The sequence below is a fragment of the Pundamilia nyererei genome, unplaced genomic scaffold (genome assembly GCF_000239375.1).
Source record: "Pundamilia nyererei isolate P.nyererei 1_Seehausen unplaced genomic scaffold, PunNye1.0 scaffold00004, whole genome shotgun sequence".
NCBI classification, from domain to species: Eukaryota; Metazoa; Chordata; class Actinopteri; order Cichliformes; family Cichlidae; genus Pundamilia; species Pundamilia nyererei.
Genome location: NW_005187405.1, coordinates 7904428 through 7926278, shown reverse-complemented (window position 1 = coordinate 7926278; position 21851 = coordinate 7904428). Strand labels below are relative to the sequence as shown.

Genomic DNA, 21851 nt, shown 5'->3' with positions numbered 1-21851 from the left:
GCATCATGTGGCTTAAAGAAGATGACGTCATGCAGATGAAACAAGTGCAAAGCTAATAAAGCCAAGAGTGGACAAATAGTTGCGTTAATGGTGACCGAAGTGCAATAATATATCTATAGGTAGAACACCTTTGACTATTATTTTGAATCTGTTTTTGTAACATGCCTTCTTTTCATCATTTGTTTGTTGTTTACTTTAGCGTTTATCTTTTCAGTTGTTCTGATTGTACTGATTGTGTCGCACTCTAGTTTTTAATGTTTATATGCGCTTTTATGTTAAATTTCTTTAAATGTAAATGGAAGAAGATTGTGAGCTATTCAGGGCAGAGATTATGTGAATCATAACGAAAACCTCATTATAAAATATTAACAAAAGGAAAACCTAAATAAAGACACTACCCTGCCATTACCACACACACACACACACACAATAAAAAAACGATTAAAAAAACAACAATAAAATATTACACTGTTAAAGATTACATTTTTGAACATAAGTGTAGAGTTTTAGAGGGTCCTAAAATGTTTATTCATCGTTAAAACAACCGAACACATTTTAAGAGAGACATGATATGGTAACAGTATAGCAGCTGTGATGCTAATTCAGTGCGTTTCAGTTTTACTTTTATATAGTACAATATTACATACAGACGTTCACATGGCTTCACAGGCATAACAAACGTTATCAGATTTGATATCATCTTTGAACAGTTTCTTTTAAAACAGATTTGCCTGTTAGTTTATAAATTCAGTGGCTTATGTTTTAATGGTCACATATTTTATATGAAATTTCAAAATAACTCTCCAAAGTGCGTTCCAAGATGGCTGCTGAGTGGTGTTTAAAAGTATCGCTTTCGGTGGGATTCTTGGAAAATAGGTTACTGAAGTAGGGTTGCTGTCTATAACCGCCTAAAAACATAAAAAATACAATTTGAATTTTAAATTAATCCCACCTTTGAGAAAAATAATGTGTTTTAAAAAAATAAAAAAGTACCTAATTTCACATGAATCGTAGGAGACCTCCCCGTGCAGCTAAATAGCTGCTGCTCTTGAATGTAACTCGCCCTTTCCGAGCGTACAGGCCCCCTTGTTGCTAAGCAACCTTCGAAGAAGATTGACAGCAACTTTAGTTGATTCATTCGAAGAAAACTTTAAAGAAGGGTCAAGTTGTATTTGTTGCTGGTCAGCTGCGAGGTGTTTAATTCAGAAGAGCAGTATCACAGTTTAAGACAGTTCTCTGATGGCTGCCAGCCAGAAGCGTATTAATACAAGTAAGTTGATAGCCATTCATTTTTCCGCTTTCACTTTGTGCCATGACAACGACCTCCCCTAGCTCATTAATTTGTCATTAGCTCAGTTAATTAAACGTTAACTTAACGTTAGCTAAAAGAGCGGCATCCGGAGATGAGTGAAGGTATCAACTTGCAGTTAGCGCAACTTTGACCCAAAGTTCAACGACAGGAATTAAATCTATTATAACAGAAATATTTAGCTACCAATTATATTTTTTTGTTTTTTGGAGCTAAAGATCCAGGTTTAGATTAGACAATGAAGGTTAACTGATGTCTCTCCCGCTTTTACAGTGCGCTGAAAAGTTGCTTTAGAGTCAGCGATGTGTTCTTTTTAATACATTTTGGGGAAGTTGCAGCAATGCCGGACGTGGAACCCCTCAGATTCCCATCCAGGGAAGGACGACCAAGTCAACAAGGTGAGAAGAGAAGCGATGCACCTGCAAATAAATCCACTTTAACTCTACACATTCTCTGTTACAACAAGCAGTCTAATTTAATAACGTTGTGGATGTGTTTTTTTTTTAGGCTAACACCTTGTTTAAATGTAGAGGCTTGTTATGTGTTAGGCAGTCTTCCAGGCAGTGCTTAAGCATCTGCACCACTCAGAGCTATTTAAATGCTGAGTAAATGTAATGATATTTAATGATGTTGAAGAAATGTCACTATCTAACATCATTGGCAAAAATGGCACTGCAAGTGAGGCTCACATGGGCCTCCTCTATGGCTATAATACACCCTGCCAGTATGATTTAGAGCTAATTCAGCCCACCACTGACATATTGCCTTAGCACCTTCCTACCCAACTTCAGAGTGTATTATTCATCTCAGCTGTTCAGCAGCAGATGGTCTTCTTTTTAGTTTTTCCCTTTTTTTCCCCAGTCTCTTTACTTAGTCTGAGCTACTTCACTCAGAAGCTGTTCTGGAAGCATCATGATAAGATAACTGGTCTCAGTCACGTGGAAAAGGTTGCAGATGTCACTGTCTCAGTCTTTTTGTTGTTGAGACGAGTTTGCAAACCCCTCGAGGGCATACACTTTCTCCTGTGAAGCATAGGTAAGGTTGGTCAGTGTCCGTGTTACCTTACTTAATAGACGTCTTTGGATTTTCTTGCTGTTTTTGGCTTTTAATAACAAAAATGTATTTTATGCTTGACTAAATTAAACCCCAATTAAAAAAATATTTCCTCTGGTGGACGGCTAATACTGTCAGGGTTTGGCTTTGTTGTGCTTTGGATTCTTGTTTAGTATTTATTGAGATTTTGGTTCTTGTTTTGATTAGACCCTTGTTTTTGTAATGCGTTTATTCGCTCTCTGTGTTCTATTGTTTTTCCTCTCACTCCTCATTGTTATTATTATCATTATCATTATTTTTGATTACTATTGAAGGTTTGCCTTTTCACTGGGTCTTACATCATGCTTTTGGGTCTTCTCTACACCATACAACCTGACTGAAGCCAATTTTCTCTTTATACATAGGAAAAACCCTGGGGGCATTTGTTGTTGCATATGGGCTTCACCTGTTTATCACATCTAAAGGACTGGAACCACAATCCAGCTATGACTTTCAGCCTACATTGGTGCTTGTGTACCCCGAAGGTTAACAAGAAAAGGTCTGCTATAGCTCACCTGTTTGACTGGGTGACCCACGTGCTAAAAGCCTGCAGGGGCCTGGGTTTAAGTCTGCCCTGCACCACTCCCCCTTGCTCTCAACCCTACTTTCCTGTTTGATCTTTACTAACATTAAAAAAAATTAAAGGATAAGAAGAAAAGATCTAACAGGTTCTCTCAGATCAAGGAGAGCTCAGAAGATGTCTTGGTCTGCTCAGACTTGACCTAAGTGATACAAACTAATGGATGAGACCAACCAGTGGAGATTTTAACTCCTCCCCCAAAAGTGGGACCCTGTGAGTTTTTGTCCATGGCATCACTGTACTCCCCTTTCCCCCCTCTTCTCTTTCCACTCTTTACTCACTGACTGGTCACAGCATCTTCCTGAGAATGGTTATCCTTGGAATCTCATCCCGTTAAAAGCGAGTTCTTACTCCCCCCTGTCACCAAGTGCTTGCTGATAGGGGATCATCTGATCACTCTAATTGGCTCTAAAGCCATTTTACACAACCGTTGCTATGAACTGGCGCTATATAAATAAAGTTGGACTGAATAACATGTGCTCATTGTTGCATAATTACAGAGTCAAAGAGCCTTGGGCAGTAAACCAGTTGTTGTGGTCATGAAAAATGTTTTGTGCTGAGAAAATGCTTTAGGTTTTAAAAGTAAAGAGAGCGTGCTTTCAAAAAAGGCTAACGAATACTTTTCACTTCAAAGTGCAGTAAATAGGATGACTGCCTTTAATACAACACACAGGTTGCACACAGTTGGCCTTTACTGAGATCAAGATTATTTAATACAAATACTCACAGATTCTGAAAGAATAGTGTATTCAATAGGCTTAAAAAAGAAAAGAAACTTTCACTTTTATTTAAGCAGATTTGTTTGAAATGTTTTTCAGATTAAAAATAAGTAGATAATTGTGAACTAAACTGGGACAGTCTGGAATTGGAAGTGAATTTGGACTTCTGTGGAGATGTAAAGGAAAAGTAAAGGGAAAAGGCTGTGCAGAAAACCAAAGCAGCAGACATCACAGTCACTGTTTTATTTCAGTTATTATTGTTTTAAAAATGGGATGAATTGGTGCCACAGTTCTTTGAATTAAGGGCATCTTGTTGTCTATTGTCTCTTCATATAATCCTAGACTAACTTGATAATGTTAAAGTTTGGTATCTTACTGACTCTTTGGTCTTCTAATGCCTTCTGCTGATGCACTGAACTCAGCCAGGAGAAAATAAGATATAAATAAGAAAATAAACATTTACAACTCAATCTTAGCTGCGCTTATGCCCGGTATACCAAAAATGAATGAATGTTTCCTAGAAAGTGTAACTCGTTTTTTTTCTGTGACTGCTAATTAATCACTGATTAAAACTAAGTCCCAGCGTCACAGAAACATTCGAGCCTACACTGTACTGTTGTAATAGACACCAGGATACATTTTTACATATAGTGTAGTCAAGTGAATTTACTGTATGTTTGGAATGAATTTGTAGTAACGCTGTATGTTAAGAGGCAGTGTGCAGGCTAATTTTTTGAAAACAGCATCACTTTAGTCTTTATTCATCTGAACTAGCTTATCAAAAGACTTTCTTTAATACTTGTGCAGGTTGGTAAACTGCACCGCTTTGTGACAGCCAGATGGCGTCCTTTCACCACCAAGATTTGCACCCTTTGGTTTGTGTTGAGACACTGAAAGGACTTCTCTGTTCTCTCACTGATGCTCCCAGTATTTTGCAGTCTGTAAAACCAGAATCAAAGTGCAAGTAAAGAAGCACACAACAGCTTTCACAGCCAAATAAATTTTATTAATTACTTTTCCAAAATTAATTCATTCATTTGAGCGAGTGTTTGCTTCAAATAAACAGAGTCTATTCATAAAGAAAAAGAGATCAACTGTGTTGTAGCTATTTAATATTTAATATATAGTGTATGGATTGTAGATGTGGTTGGCCTTTTACTGACCGTATGCTGTTTTATCTGTCTCAAGATCAAGTAGATCTTCAAGCTGTTTGCTCTGGTAGACGTCGCACCTGTGCTTTGCTCAACAGTCCTTCACCATGGGTCAACAGCATTATCTACCATATCCAAGAGATTAAGATGACAGTGGAAAACAGGTGTCAGCAGGTAAAATAATGGCATCGAGTGGTCCAACAGGTGGGAGATTGTAACACAAATATCCTGATAGGTGTTAAAAGAAACTGAAAGACGCATTTTCCCTTTTAATTTGTGGCAGTCTGGAAGATATCAATCACAAGCTAAATACAGCAAAACTTTAAGGTGAAGTATTTCATTATTTTTTAATATGAAATGAAATATGAAATGAAATGAAGCATGAAATGTGACATGAGGTCAACTTGTTTTGTCAGATTTCAATCCAGAGACTCAGATTCTGACTCTGTGATGTCTACAGATTTGTATGTTGAAGGCTTTGCAATTTGTGCAAGAGGTAAACGTGTAGATTAGATAGCTTTGGGAATCTGACTTTACAAATTTATTGTTGTATTGTTTGTGTAGTTGAAATATAAGTTTCCTATCCCATAGAAAGTTGTCCATTATCTCCACTACTGAAGAAAATAAATGATGTCCTCAGCGAGGTTGTGTATCTAATTGAGCGGCTGGAGGCTGATCGGCAGCATGCAGAGGAAGCCCTGCTTAAAGAGAAAAAAAGGAAGAGGTTTTTGGAGAGCAAAGTGGACAGTATTTCACTGTGGAGGCAAAAAGAGCATGCTTATGTTGTGCAGAAAGGTCAGTGACCATGAGGTGTCATATCCTCATCGAACTGCTTGCTGCTTCTTGTGATGTAGCCGATTTTTTTTTTCTTCTTAAACTCACTGAGTAAGCTTTTTAATTAATTTTTGACTATTTACACTTTTAGAACACGAGGCTTGCATTAGAGATATCACTGAATTAAAGTGGCAGCTGAAAGTGGAAAGAGAGGAACTTGACCAAGCCCGAGAGAAACTGTCACACACCGAGGGGTTGAATCATCGCCTACACAAGGACATCAGTTTTGCCAAAAAACAAGTTCCAATTGTGAAGGAAAAAATCGACCTCCAGAAAGACCTCGTAAATGAGATTGACGCTAAACAAGCGGAGGTAGGCTGTAATAGGATTTATTTGTAATTTCAAACAAACATCTGCACATTTTCAATATGCAATATTGGTAGAAGATTACGATTCGTGGAGTTATTTCCCAAGAATTCTACAAACGTGTTGTTAACACAGCACAAATATGTGAAAGTACAAAATCCAAGCAAGATTAATGTGCTTTTATGTTACACTTCAGAATGAAAAATAACAACTGAGTTGCATTTTGGGTGATTTTATTGATCGTGTTTAGTCACTGGAACTTGGGTTTGCAACTGTAGTTTACAGGTGTGGAAGGGTAAAGTTTTTTTCATTCATTTTGACTACTACAGTATAAGAGCACTTGTCATATTCTGGGTGTTCATGTAAAATCTAAAAAGTTGCACCATGATTCTAGTTTTTGTAGTTCACTTTCAGTAGCCTGTGAGTTCTTCTGTATTTCTATTTGTGATTCACAAATAGGGAAACGCTCTGGGTTGCATGCTTGTTGATGTATTTATCCACTTTCTATATAAAATGAAATTTTAATTTGTTAGTGATATTCATGATCCTCAAAGAGTGAATCGTGTTCATTTACATTTTCCACTTGCCACTTTCTATAGTTTATGATTGAATTAAACAGTGCGACCAAATTCAACCTAATCTGTGCTTAAAGCCTAGTGCTTATGTGCAGATGTGCTTTTACTTTGTGCAGAAAGGAAATGATTGGATGACAAAAAGTTTCAATATGTAAAAGCCCTTCTAAGCGTGCAGTCAGGCTTTTAGCAGTGGATCCTGTTGGTAAAAGACTCACAGTATGATTTCATAACAGTTTCATGTTTTCTTTTATTGTATATAAATGTGTGAAATTCGTCATGAAACATATTTCTGAAAAATACTAATCCCATGACCCACGCTCTTCTTTAGGCTAATGACGTTCGCTCAAAAACACAGCATGATCTCCTGTTAGCCCAGAATAGGTTTAAAAACATGGAGCTGGCTGCTAAAAAAGAGAAGATATCAGCTGACCAAGAGCTACTGGCACTGAAGAATACTCTGGCAAAAAAACTGTGAGTATCCACTGAAACACACTAGAAACACATTAGAATAGATCTTCAATTAAGTCTTCATTTCAAAGTCACTTTTATTCTTGTAGTTTTAACCTTTTTCATAGAATGTAATTATCTTTCTATGATTTTATTATTATTTTTTTAATGTTTATTATGGGCGTCTGTCTGAGAAGTTGAGAATACTTTATGGGATACCCCAGGGTTCTGTTTGGTCCTAAATGTTTTCTCCCAGGGCTATTTGCTGATGATACCAAACTTTCCAGCTAAATATTTAAATGACTATAATTAATATATATATATTTAAAAAATATCTTCGGTTTGAGGCTAAAAGATCTTCATCTTTGTTTTGTACATGCATAAATTCTTTTCATGGGAAAATAATATTGATGTCCTGATACACTAAAATAATTATATAATACTTATACACATATATAGAATCATATATAACTGATTTCTTTGAATGAGGGCATATTCCTAGACAAAATAGTGTTTTATTTTTTTTCCAGGCAAAGTTTAAATCAGTTGAAGATGATGGATGATGGTCTACATGATGAAATAAAGGATGCTGAAAAGACCATTGCTCTTGCAGAAGAGAAGTGTGCACTTATAACTCAGTGTATCCCTGAGATGATGGAGCTAGAGAAAACTGAAACCGACACAGTAAGTCACACAGTCCATATTTATACTAATTATTAGCACTTAGGAGTAATGATATTAATGTTTTTCCCCCTGTTGTTTGTTGAACCTTTTTTATAGATTGCACAGTTAAATGTTCAAATTGAGGGTGAAATACATACGAATAAGAAGTTACAAGAAAAACTAATTTCCCTGCAAGAAGATATTGCGAAAACTGTAAGTAGAACCACAAAAATGTTACAAAGTCACGAATACTCTGCACATCTCCTCATCCTTTAAGAGGCCCTATTGCTACCTATGTTTGTCACAATGGCTCACTTGGTAAGACTGTATGCAGTGTTAGCCACAGAATTATCTGCGTTGTCCCCAAACCCTAGCATAAAAAATGAATCTAAAAACTGAAATCAGTGAAAGTGGAAGAAAATGGACAGTGCAACGTTTATAGTCTAAGAAGTTTGAAATCGGTTAAAATTCTGAGTTCCCCAAGCTTTTGAGGCTCTACTATTGTTACAGAGTGATACGTCTTATATATTCCCAGTAGAAAAGCAGGAAAAGCAGTTTCCTTTAACACATTCAGACAAACTCTTCCAGAATCTTTGTCGCTTTGTACTCTGCCATTAAAAATGAGTAGTGTGCTCCTTTTTTTCTCTGCAATTGAAACAAATATCAAGAACATTTCACTTAAAACCAAGAGTATTAAATAAGTTTGCGTTAACACTGGTCCATGAAGTTCGTCTTTCCATGTTATCCACAGAAACTGAATGGGGAAGCAGAAGTCTCCCGCATAGAAGAACAACTTGAATCAAAACGCAAAACTTTTGCAGCTCTCCGTAAAGAAAACATGCAGTATGAACAGAGTGTGGAAAACTACAAGACAAAAATTTTGGAGAGGTACCATGGAAAAGCCAGAACATGCATCACCTTTTCATAAATATCATTACTGTGTACAGTAGTCCTCGTGTGTGTATGACGTTACTTCACTGGGTGATTTTTGTTAGCGAGAAAGCAGTGAAGCAGATGTGTGAGGAGAGGAAACAGATGCTCCAGAAAATCAGTGACAATGACGAGAAGTGGGAAAGGGCCGAGGAAGAAGTGACCCAAGTTGTATCCCGGCACAGTGTCATTCAGGCTGAGCTCGAAGAACAAGAGCAGCTAACCTTCGCAGAGAAAGAGAGGGCCAGGGTCAGTGGCAACATATGTATAATGCTCATGGGTTACAGTGTAAAATGTGAGACCACATCCTCTTTGTATGCTCTTTCTGTGCTCTACAGACAGAGATTGAAAACCTGAGGAAAGACCTGACAGGTCAGAGGACTACCCTGGAACAACTTAAGGTATATTTATGAGGTGTTTCAGAAGTAAAGTTTAGTCAGTTTGATCGACTTTGTGCATTCCCATTTCCTGGTGTTGTTTACACCTGTTGAGGTCAGTGTGATGACATTCTGGCTTTCATGTTTCTATTCCATCAGACTCAGTGTGCAGATCTCGATGAGCAACTTAAACAACAGCAAAGGAAATCAATGCTGACGAATCAGCAACTTCAGAAAGAATTTGAAGATGCATCCTCAGTGACAAAAGCCCTGGAGACAAAAATGGAGGTAGCAGAATAACTTTATAATAGTTGAGGAACATTTCAAAAGTTTAAGCAGGTACATTTGTAACTATTCTTTTTTTAAAATAGGAAATTAAAAAAATGATAGACAATTTGGAAAGGATTTCATGTGAACACAGGAAGACATTAATCAACCTTAAGAATGAGAAAGACCTCCAATGCGATCATCTGAAAGCTGCTCAGGTAAGAAGGACAAGGGTGCATGAAGCAGGTTGCTAAGTCAGGTTTACTCTGTAAAGCTCATTGAGGCCAAAGCTAGTCATGGCTAAGTATCAAAACAATCTCTTTCTTTCAACAAAATAGGGTTTAGACTTTTGTAAATTCATGCACCTCTTTGTTTACAGGATTTACACAGCGCTGCTGTACAGAAATATGATGACATCGTGGGAATGATCAGTGACCTTATGAATAAAAGTGAGGAATACCGGGATGCTTCAGATAAAATGGAAAAAATAGCTGAAAACATCCCAGAAGTCATAGCAGAACTTCAGTAAGTTGTGCTAGGTGTAATAGCTTAGAGTGAGGAAAGGAAGAAAAAAAGGCTAATATACAACCTCCTTAGTACTTTGACTTAAATGCTCAAAAATTGTGCCACCTTTAAAAAGAAAACATAATTATTGCAATTATTTAGCTTTATGTGATTTGATGTGTTTGATTTCTCCTTCCAGGAGTGTTTTTGATGTGCTGGAGTTCAGAAACAAATCAGCTGCTCTCATTATGAGCACCTTGCAGTTTGATATTAATAACTGCCAACAACGAACACAGCGATCCATGCAGACACACACCGCTCATGTTACAGCAAGAAAAAAGCAAATGGAAGACACCAAGGTAAAAAAAGAAAAAGAAAAAAGAAAAATGTTTTTCTCAATAACTCTCTGTTAATACATGACTTTTGTGTCAAATACTGTGAAATCAGAGACAAGCTGTAGAAAACATCTCATTGCTTATTTGTTTATGGATTAGTGTCAGCACATTGCTTGTCACAATACTTCCCTTAAGATACAGAGAAAAGAGCTGTGTGCAATTAAAATTACAAGCCACGGTCAATCTCGTTTAAGTGCTTTTTCCGCAAATGACAACTCACTGTTGTTATAGTCTTTTGTCTGGACGAATTTGATGATGCATGTCGTGGTGAGATGCGGTGTTCTTTTTTTGTTACCTGTAGGCCAACATTTTCAAGAGCAGTTTGAATGTAAGCCCGCAGTTCACTACATCAAATAAGCATATAATCTGGACCTTGCTATATTTATGTCTGAAAATAAAATGTGACTCTGCTGTGCACAAAATGGCAAGCATTTGAACACTCCTTTGTAAGAGAAACCCCTATTTATTGTAAGGTTTTCATCTGCAGGATTATCAGCCCCAGCCAGAGCCTCTTTGCTGATGGGGGTTTCACATGGCTTATCTAATGTGAAATCGCCATGTGGTATATAGTTTCATTAAACGGTGATCAAGAATGCATTAGTTCAAAACAAGAAAAGGCAATGGAGCTTAAGCCGCCATGCATCCAAGTGCAGCAACTTTAAAGAAGTTGTTGGCGTGAGACAATTTAAGAATTAGAAGTCTTCCTCATAGACACAACTCCCATTAGCCAGATAAAAGTTAGTCATGCAAAAAAGGGTTTAGTCTTTTTCACTTGACAAAATAAGATGATATAACAACAATACTTCTCACTAAATAAAAAGATCAGAGACAAGACTGAGGTTCTAAGGAAATTGGTCACTAATCATTGGGACCAATATGAAACATGCATAATGTCTACAGTGGCAAAACATCACGGGGCGCGTGTGCATTCAGAAATCACAGTGCATGAAGCAGAATGATAGAAACCTTTATAAATGAGATTTTATTTAAAAATATGTGACCCCATCCCCCCCTGTTCTTCAGAAACCGATGCAGGTTAGTATAACTAAAAGCTGCTGGAAGCATATGTGGTCGTTTTTCAGTATGTGGTTGTTGCACACGCAGGGTACATCAAGCTGAAATAGGTTAACTGGTTAGAAATCTGTGGTGATCTCTATTCAAAGCACACTGCACACACATGGAAGGCACCTATTTTTTTGATTTGATCAGGGCTTGTTGTCTGTCGAGGACAAAGTAAACAATGCAAACTGCCGACGCTATCAGTTTCTTATGGGCAATGAAGTGTAATTTGTTCCATTTACACTTCACAACAGCATCAGATGGGCTTTGTCAGTGCTGCATGGAGTAATTAAACCTGAAATCAATAGCAGGCATTTGTCATGTTTACAGCCCCTCTTTCTGCTGGGTTAAACTCATCACTTTAGTGCTGTTCTGTTTTACTGCAGAGACACACTTCATTATGTCTGCAGGTAGAGTTGAGATATTCACACCCTTATCCAGTACTCAGGAAACATTGTTCAAATGAAAAAGGGACATGCAGAGAGACGCATCCTCACTGTGATTTATTTGCTTGATTTCCCAGAAAAGCGTACGGCGCTGTATGGCCACTGTTTATGTCGCCTTATTTAACAACACAATTACAAACTGCCTATCGTACTATACACACACACACACGAAGCAGGTCAGTGGTGCAGCTTCTAAATGGTCAGCAGGGGCTTACTGTACAGCACTCAAAGTGCTCTATATTATATCTTGCTTCACTATATTTATATATAATCTTTTTTTCTGTAGAGCTGTGAGAGTCTCTTAAACAAGAATCAGTGTCATTATTCAGTATCTATTTTGTATATGTAATGATGCTGCCAGTTCTCCTACAAGCAATCTGATGAACTAGCCCTACCGATACTTTGCATTTTTGTAAATTACTGTCAACAGTTGGAGGTGAAACACCATATTGGTGTCGGTGTTGATACCACCCTTATGAGTCAGTATAAGTATCACCCACTATGTAACTGCTAAAGTTTTATTGGTTAGTTTCACTATAATCTGTGGTTAAGTTGTTACATCAAAATAATTCCTGACTCCCACTGGAGTAAGGTATGCAGACTTAAGAAAACAAACAAACAAAGAAACTAGTATTGGGCAAGTATCCAATACTGACACACTTAATCTGAATCAATGTTTTAGATGGCAAAATGTTGACGATGTAGTGCAGGTATGTCACAGTAGTTATAATACTGGTCTGCAGTATACTGTATGCTAATTTTGGGTGATTTTACATAGTTACTGTAAACACTTAATATTTGATCCTAAACTTATTTGCTCATGCTCTTTCAGGAAGCACTTAAAATTGCGCTAAAGGAAAACAAACAGCTGGCAAGCCGGTATGAAGACCTTAGGAAGATTCTCATGGAGGCCAAACAGGAGTCTGTGTCTGCACTGAGTGAGAAAAACAGCGCACATAAATCTTTTCATTACTCCACACAGGTACATTTTATATAACCTTGCTATCTGTTCCCCTCCTTCTTCTGTTATTGTTGTTTCATGACCTAAGACCTTTGCCTTATGTTCCTTCATGTTTTATTTGGTGGTATTCTACTTTGCACCAGACACCACTTCTTTGCATATAGGCAGTCATTTTAAGGTTTTAGTTTGGCAACCAGTAAGGAGGTTACTGCAGCAGTCTAATAATGAGATAACTCGAGTGGAGGAGGATGATGGATGTGACATAATGTAATGATAGTTTTTCCAGCAAGGGGAGTAAAGCAAGAGGTTGATGGTACATGTAAATACTATAGCTTCAACATTTCCCTGATTATAGTTTTGTAAGGTGGCCAGAGGTGAAAAATCTTATCATCGTCGTGTTACAAATTTGCCCTGCTCACCGCAGTAATTGGTGAAGGATCAGCAGCAAACACGGGTCAGGATCAGACAGTGCTAAAATAGCACTGGAGGTCTGACTAGTTGAGGGAGACAACTCAGCAGCATTTTACTGTTTAATCTTTATAGATTTTGACACTATTTAACTAGAATAGAATTACACATGACAAGCATAACACCAGGGAGAAGCCACACTGTTCCTGCAATGAAAAATACATATTATTTGTTCCAAAAATGACTAATACCTTTACTTGAGCAATTCCTCATCTAACTGCATGAATGTTATCAAGTGAAAAATGCATGCAAAAATAAAATCCTGTGGACAGGATTTTCCACGCTCATGATCAAAGCCTGATTTTCTTTTACTCCGGATTCAGCCTTCACCATTTTTGTTTGTTTCAACTCCACACTTGTACAACAGCAGCCTCTCGGCTAGTGTTTTATGGCTAAATTTAGTTGTTTTTCTTTGTTATTATTTTGGTATAACAAGCTCATAATCAGCAATGTTTCTGAAATGTAGATGTCGGCCTAACACATTTAATCATTTAATCTGATTTATACAGACACATTCAAATGCATTTCCTTCCTGTTTTAAATTTCCAATTATCTGTATAATGCTTGCATATTGTGTCCCAGTTAGTACATATGTTACACAATGTGAGTGCTCTTAATTGATTTGTTTATAACTGGAGGCAACAAGGTAAATGCATTTAACATTGTCAGGATCATTTGAGAGATCAGTACATTAGTGCAAGTGAGTGAGATGCCAGTCATTTGTGTTTTTCAGAGTCCATAATCTCTTTTATTAAATTTAACTGAGGGGCACAATGAAACTCATCTCTAAGGTATCACTGAAATATAGTTAGGTATGGAAACTGTGGGCAGTGACACGGTTTTCATCATCTTCAAAACCTAACCCTAAGCATAAATACTACTTTAACTGTCATGGAGGAATTTATATACCAAGCTTCACCTTTCAGTACTTTTAAAGTAATTGAATAGATGTGCAATATTCTTTGGTTATTTCTTCACAAATTAAGCAGATAAAGGTTTTGGGTAGCCTGTGAAGCAACAATATGTAGTCAAAGGTCTCTTTGTCTCTGAGTACAAGTAAAACAGCCCACTCTTAGGTTGCAAAATAAATTGATCACAGTGTTACTGAGAACACTGAGATTGGCCAGATAAACTGGTTTGGTAAATTCTGAGGAAAAGAAAATACCGTTTAGGAAAAAACGAACGAAGAAAAACAACAGAAGAACATTCATCAGGAGGTAGTTATATAGTTTTCCAAGTCTACCATAAAGAGAAGGGCAAGGGCAAATAAAGACTGTTCACCACAAGGTGAAAGCTATTAATCAGCCTCAAGAATACAAAAGGCTATATTATACTTAGCCAAAATAAATAAATAAAAGCCAGAGCAGTTCTGCAGCAACATTCACTGGACAGATGAAACCAAGATTAACCTGTACCAGAATATTGTAATGGAACGCTTGGGATAGTTTGTGATCCAGTCGTAAAATATCACCTGTAAAACACACTGGAGGCAGTGTGACATATGTGCATGCATGATTTCCAGTAGCACTGGGTCACCAGTGTTTGCTGATGACGTCACTGAAACTAAAAGTATCTGGATTCATTCTAAAGTGGACAGAGCTAAATCCCCCTCAGATTTAGCCAAGTACTGCAGAGCTGGCTTTACAGTGCTTCACAGTAGAGACAGACAGTGATCCAAAGTATACTAAGAAAGCAGCCCAGCAGCTTCTGATGGTAACTCACTTGACCTCTACTTTGTGGAGCTGCATGTTACTCCCTGAAAACAAAGTAAAAATTTGAAGCCTGGCAAAAAAAAAAAAAAGAAAGAAAAGAAAAAAGTCAGATTTCAGGCAGTTAATTCATACCAAAGGAGATAAATGTTATTAACAATTATTGAAACCAAAATGTATTTATGTTGATTTGTTAAATTGCAATTAGCCCTTAAAATATGGGACTATATATATATATATAAAAGGACATTTCTCAGCCTTTAAGGTAGAACTTGAACCTTGAAGTAAAGCTTAGAGTCTGTGTTTTATTGTGTCATTTTTAGTCTACTGCGGTGGTGTATTTGGGCAAAATAGTGAAAATTGTGCCACTATCCAAACATTTTGGGATCTAGCAGTATAATGCTGACAGCAGGCATCACTTGAAGTAGTTCAAGTGGCAAACCTAAAACAATCTTCACTTGGTGTTCAGGACAGCTGCTACATAGCAGAACATGTCTTAATATGCTGAGATATGCGGACAAATATAAAAGATTACCGCTAATATGAAGTTATTCCCCACGATATTGTCCATCCAAAGCCATACATGTAAAAACAGCTAAAACAAAGAAAGTTAAAGTGCAAAATATTGTCATTTTGACTTTCCCCCTTCTGCAGTCACATGGTAAAATGCAGGTTTATAATCATTATTAAGCTCATAAGCTGCTTTTTACTATATTTCATTGGACAAAGCACTTAGTGTTAATCTTATTTCTGTATATAGAGTGAATTGGTAACAACTACCTGCCTTTAATAGTAGTCAGCAGTGGAATATAAGTTACTATTCCATTTTATTTTACTTATATATATATACCTACCTAATAATTTATAGTCGTTTAATACTACAGGGCCATTACCTAGATGAGCACTTTGTCCTAAGAGTTAGACCTGGCCTTTGTTTGTAATGAATTATGGATTGAATTTGTTTTCCTTATCTAAATGATCACCGTTCATTTAGCGTAATGTTGATTCTTTCTTTTTTTATTATTGAATTAATAATATAACAATAATAAAAGAGTCTGTATTCATTAAATTTATTGCCATTGTCAATCAAGACAGGTTAAAGCCTAAATTGGAGAAATTATTAGGCATATAAACGTGTAACTTTCTGAGCTAAATAATCATATTGCTTTAACACCAGTACAGATGCAAAAATATTCTAGATTTCAGTCTCACAACACAAAATAAAGCACATATGTGGTATGAAAAGTGAATTATATTTATTAACTGACTAATGAAGACTCATTTAATTAATCTAATATTAGAGTTGGTAGTTTTTCTTTTAAAGACAGAAATTTCGTCATGTCAAATGTATTTACATTAGAATGCTCATGAAAAAGTGTAAAGACATTCAAGTATTCCTAATTTGCAGTTGTATATTAAAAGATACATGATTAATTAACATCTTATAGCATGTCCCAGCATCTCTGTTATCAATATCCTTTTGAATCTACTGTACAAGTAAGCACAGCGTTGTTTATGTAGAGGCTTTCAGCTCCTGGGTTTTAACAGGGTACACCATAAAGAGCATTCTTGTTATTGTCTTTTCTTCAGGAGCTGATGACTGAGCTAATTCGCTTTAGTTTTCAATGCACTGGGGAACACATTGCCAAGCAATGATAAGCTTTGTAGGAAGAGTAGAGAGATGGAGGGGGAAGAAAAGCAATGGCATCTATCAGAATTTAAACCTCTTTGCTTGAAACTGTGTTCAAATAATAAAGCAAGCAGCATGTCTTTCCAAGAGACTAGGAATAATTTCTGGTTTCAGTGGGGGGTTCATGACTCTGTGTGTATGTGTAAAATATGTCTTGAGGGGATTGGTATAAAGTTAAACTGGGTGAAGTAGAAATATTTTACTCATCAGCTTTGCAGTCACAGAGTTTGCCTCGGCTAGAACAAAACTGCTGAAGCATTTAGAGAAAATTAACCCCCCATCCTGGCAGCCAGATGTGACTGGATTCTGATGAGTGCACACGAGTGGGCAGAGAAACCAAGAGACTGTGAAATTCCTGTCAGGCCCGTGTACTGCAGAATGGGCTATTGACTGCTTTCTCTATTCCCCTCCATCATTCTTCTTGAACACTGCCATTAATTTCCTCTCCTGCCTTACCAATTCCTTTTCTCTGCCTTCTCTCCCCCTAGCTCTCTTTGTTGCAGAAGAGGATGCACAAAGCTTTGGTGAAATACTTCAAACAACGCAGCCTCTACAGCCAGGCTGAACTGGACCGGTGCCAGGCTCTTTCTCAAGAGACCGACTGGAAAATAAAAACAGCCCAGGTATTTGTACATATACATGTAAAACAGGCTGGAAAACTGCACCGACTGTCACCATTCATTTAAATGGCAAATCCTTTTATTCAACTTTCATCCCGGTCTAGGTATTCTACCGGATGGCAGCATATTCTTTTGCATACTACAGTAACTCCATGTTATGCTTGGCATTGTTTGAGCCTCATCCGGCTAGTCAGTTGCCTTGTGTCTTCTTTGACAAGCAAGAGCAGCCAGGCAAACATCCACCAAGGCTTTGTGCGTCACTGCTATGGCGGAGTTTAAGACACCACTCTTACAATGCAGTCTGTACATTTACTTATCAGATCACAGACTGATGTGATGGATGATGTGCGTGTGCTACGGTGCCTTCTGGGTGACCCTGTGTCTAAGGCTAGCTCTGCCTCTCTTTTTTGTCTGTATACATGTGTTGTCACATTGCATTAAGATTCGAGCCCGTTTTTGTTTTTTCTTTCTTTTTCTTTTTTTACACTTTGCATCTAATTCAGAGTTCATTACAACACATGGAAGATGTCCATGCCTTACAGCTTTTTTGTGAATAGTATAACCTTCTGTCTGTCTCGCCGAAGAGTTGGAGCATATTCTGCAAGGTTGAAAAGTAAGGATCTTCAATTAGAGGATAATCGGTGTCTAATCTGTGCTGTGATGTGCGATGAGGTCAAAGCGGACAGAGGGACAGTGATGAATCTTTATGAAATGTCCTGTCCAGTATTACTGCAGAGCCAGGTGGCATGCAACCATAGTATGAACTACTTCCACTTTTTCACTTCCTTTTTACTTAGGCAGTAGGATATCCTAAATCCCTCGACAGCCATATTTGGCAGTTGCAAGCTGTTGTTTTTGTGTAAAATTCTTATTTTGTTTTTGTCGCTTAATTTGATCCAACAACAAATTTAGCAGATACGCTGCAGGCAAAATACGCTCTGATTTTGATTGGAGGCTTTCCAGGAGGATACCTAGTAAAGTGCTATCAGGTGGTTTCCTTCTCAGTTTCTCCTCCTCTGACTGCTTGGCATATTTTTTTTTTTTCTTTTCGATGGGTTCTGGTCCAGACATTACTGGAAGCAGCCATGTCTCAGCGGCCCAGCCTCAAAAGGCCCCAGCAGATCACAGCTCAAGGCAGGGAGGAGTGGGGCACAGGGGGAGGAGCTATCAGAGAGCTGCAGAGTGTGAAGGACAAAAGAGCTGGTGTATTCAAGCGCACCACACCGTCACCCGTCACAGCTCAGCACAGGGTCCATCAGAGCAGGCAGCACTCACTTTAAACAGGCTCCTGATGAAGAGTCCAGCTCAGGTTCTATCCTCCAAAAAGTACACATGGAACAAAAAAACAAAATAAAGCCCTTTTGAGCTCAACTTTAAATGCCTTATGAGATTACGAGCAGGCATAATCACTTCACCTATCCAAATATTAAAACCTTCACAATTCCTATAACACAATTAGTATTTCTGACAGGGTCAAAGTTTATCAATATCAACTGGCAGTTTAATAGAAATAAAGGAATCAATAAAACTGACATTGGTTGTAACTGCAGTGAAACCAGGCTGAATCCTGATGAGGCCTGTGCTAATCCATCATGTCCACTTAACCCCACGAGCAGAACATAAGAGAGGTCAGGTTAACGCTTTCACAGTTATAGTGCTGGAATAAGAAGCCAAATGGCAGTTTGTTCAAAAGTAGCTTGAGGGAAGGGAGGCCAAGGAACCCTAGGGTGGGTGTGTAGGAGTGGGTGGGGGAGGGGGGTGTTGTAGGAGTAGGGAGGGTGGGGTGGCGGGCTGTCATCCTGTTACACTCCTGCCAGAACTGGCAGTTCAGCTTTGTGTTCTGCGAGTTTACACTGGGGATGGCATAATTGACAATGGCTAACAGCGGAGAGCAGTGCAGAGCCTTGTTGAATGGCCAGTAATGATTGGAGCAGACGCCCACTGCCCCAGTCCCAGGGGACAGTAATCCAAGATCCTGTTTCTGATATAATTGTTAGTCAGAGAATTTCTGCATGGCTAGGCTGGTTCAGATTCCCAAGCTGGTTGACAGTGCCAGGCAGTTTAATAGAAAAACTGGATGCTGAGGTTTTTAAAACAGAAGAGCACTGAACCTGGACGCGGTTCACCAGGAGCCTCTTGTTCTCCTTCCTGACGAAAAATAAGAACAAGACGGTAACTTTACTCTCGCAGCTGCAGACACGTCAACTGTGTGCGCAGGAGACACATGAAACGAAGATGCTTTATTGGTGCCTTTCTACAAAAGCAGCATTTTCCTAATTAGCCTGTTTTCATTTATTCTGTTTGTGCCTTATTTCAACAGGAGGAGATGTCAGAGGAAAGCGAACTCATCTCAGCCTTCCTACAATCCTTGACAGATGACTCTACTACCGCTGATGATGCTATGGGGTGAACAAACAAGCCAATCCAGATGCCGCTGGATCCAATGAGTAGATGCCTTCAGTTCAAATAGCAGTGTAATTGGACATTCACCTGTACCAGACAACTTACTTACCCTAGCACGCTTCACTATTCCCCCCTCTTTACTTGCAGCAAATCCATAACAATGAAACAGGTGACTTTCATGCTGCTGTCAGGACTGATCTAATTTTAGCTGGGTGAATGATTGCAATTGGCTTTGCCTCATCAGATAATTAATCTATGTCACCATTAATTGGAAAAGAGAATAATTACAGGCAGTGTTGACAGAAATTCTACGCTTCTCCAGATCCCAAGATCTAATTACAACTAGTGAAACCCCATGACCTTAACTAGCACTTAGTACACCTTGGCCACCTTGACCATGCCCATGCGAAGCCCGTCGTCTCTCCAAAGAACCTATTTTTTGTTATTGCAGCCCACACTCTTCTGCTCTCTTCACTCACTGAAAGCTGTCTCCCTCAATCACTTTTCAATATTCAATCTTAATTTTGTGGAAGTTTAGCATTTTCAATGAGCTGGAGATGAATGATTAATGAATAAATTTAAATGCTTCATTTTGTCCATGGATCATTAGTTAAGTCCTTTGTGGGAAGGACCTGAGAAAGGAGTGAAAATTATTGAGACATTAGCCTGGAGCAATCCAGGGGTAAATAGTGTGCACAAAAGGATGTTGTGTGTGCACTATCCACTGGCTTTCTAAAGAACCCTGGGGAAACACTGTTTTCAATTTGGAATCTTAACTGAATCACATTTAGTACTTGTAGAAAATTGATTTTTCTTTCATCATGTTTAAACAATGTCATACTAGTGGTAAACAACACAAAGTCTGCTCTGTATAAATGCTAAAGTGCGAAATCCCTAGATATTTATCATTTCCACGAGAATGAAAAGAAGTTAAAAAACAAACAATGTTTATATATTAATCTAAATTGTACAAATTATGCTTATGCTCATTAGAATTTTAGTAGCGTCAAGGTTAATGCTGTTAGACTACTCCTTGGAAAATATGTTACCCTTTCCTTCTGAGTTGATAGAGATGCTGTTGTTTTGTTGATAACAACAGATGCCTTCCATACTAGAGGAGACAGAAGGGGGCAGTATGGACACAACAACCTTAGCAAATACCGGTAACTGACTGAAACATGTCTCAGTATCATGTTATAACACTAAGCATAACATCTCAAACTAAGACGGCTTGAAAAAAACAAAATAAAACAAGTAAAAATATATATATTTAAATCAAACTGACACATTATCTCTCATGTGGGGAAAAAAAAATATTTTTTCAGATATTTGGTAAAGTTTCTTTACATAGGTTTTTGGGCCAACTGTATACTATAGAACAAACATTCAGCATGACACTAACTTGGTCGACTGCTCGCAAAGCCACGACGCCACTAGCTCCCTAAAAGCATCTTGAGGAGAAAAATGTTCAGTCCGTCTCATATTCTGTACTGACTATATGGCAATTTCTCAAATGAAGGTGCCTCTCCAGCACATTTATCTGCTCTCCTTGCATCTAATCAATCCCTTAAATAAATGAAAGTGAGCCACAACTAGATGTCATCACATCTATCTGCGGGCGTGCCTCAAAGTGCACACACCTTAATGCTGCTACTCTAAAGAGGATGGACTGTGGAAATACTAATGGGGGGGTGTACTTGACAGCTGAGGGGCATTACATGCTTGTTTCAGTATGATGAGGATAAAACATACAGCACATGCCTCACTGTGCTGTTGCATACTCTGATACCTCAAAGCTGGTTTGGAATATTTTTTTGTACTTTTGTATCAAGGCATATTTTGCAAGAGGCATGTTGAGAAAATCTGATTTACAGGCAGCATGATTCTCAATTTCTGCCTGGCGCCACCGTGCAGACGATGGGCCCGTTTCATTTGGATTCACTTCAGTAATCACTTCTGATCACTGGAGTGAAGCCGAGTGAATCAGAGCAATGTTCTGTCTTCTTAAGCTAACCAAAATTCTGCTCTGAGATCTTTTTAAAACCAGGAAAACTGAGGCGTCCTCTCAAACCGTCCTCTCTTTGTTCATGAGAAAGTGGAGAGTTGAGCCATGGAGCCGATGGAGTCGAGGAAAGAATGTGAGTTGAGAAAGGTGCTACTGTGTCTAAAATATCAATGAGGGAGATGCTGCCAAGTTTTGGAGCACACGAGAGGAAATAGGTTTTCGGTAGTATAACATGAAGTGCACCCTGGTACACCCTATTTGGTCAGTGCTGATAACACTGTAATCTGGGAAGATTTTCTTTTATATTACTATATAATCGTCTGATTTTTATTCATCTGACT

General features: G+C 38.1%; 1 protein-coding gene across 3 annotated transcripts; it reads left to right on the top strand.

Annotated features, from left to right (window-relative positions):
• Positions 1-1091: 1091 nt before the first annotated feature.
• ccdc178 (coiled-coil domain containing 178) lies at positions 1092-20093 on the top strand. 3 transcript variants are annotated; one of them, XM_005721440.1, is made up of 20 exons: positions 1092-1270; positions 1583-1707; positions 4889-5025; positions 5135-5178; positions 5268-5347; positions 5443-5646; positions 5777-5997; positions 6895-7037; positions 7544-7697; positions 7794-7889; positions 8428-8564; positions 8672-8855; positions 8945-9007; positions 9143-9271; positions 9355-9468; positions 9630-9775; positions 9954-10113; positions 12487-12636; positions 16971-17105; positions 19423-20093. In XM_005721440.1, the coding sequence occupies exons 2-20, from the start codon at positions 1650-1652 to the stop codon at positions 19510-19512; spliced, it is 2445 nt and encodes an 814-aa protein (XP_005721497.1). In that variant the 5' UTR covers positions 1092-1270; positions 1583-1649; the 3' UTR covers positions 19513-20093. The 3 variants fall into 3 exon arrangements, with proteins under 3 accessions (XP_005721497.1, XP_005721495.1, XP_005721496.1); XM_005721438.1 differs by lacking the exon at positions 19423-20093 and adding an exon at positions 18170-18454; XM_005721439.1 differs by lacking the exons at positions 1092-1270; positions 19423-20093 and adding exons at positions 1367-1413; positions 18170-18454.
• Positions 20094-21851: the final 1758 nt, after the last annotated feature.

Coding starts and splice junctions, on each gene's coding strand:
- ccdc178 (XM_005721438.1), top strand. CDS start 1,650: ATGCCGGACGTGGAACCCCTCAGATTCCCATCCAGGGAAGGACGACCA. Junction 5,647..5,776: donor TGCTTATGTTGTGCAGAAAG/GTCAGTGACCAT, acceptor TTACACTTTTAG/AACACGAGGCTTGCATTAGA. Junction 7,890..8,427: donor AAGAAGATATTGCGAAAACT/GTAAGTAGAACC, acceptor TGTTATCCACAG/AAACTGAATGGGGAAGCAGA.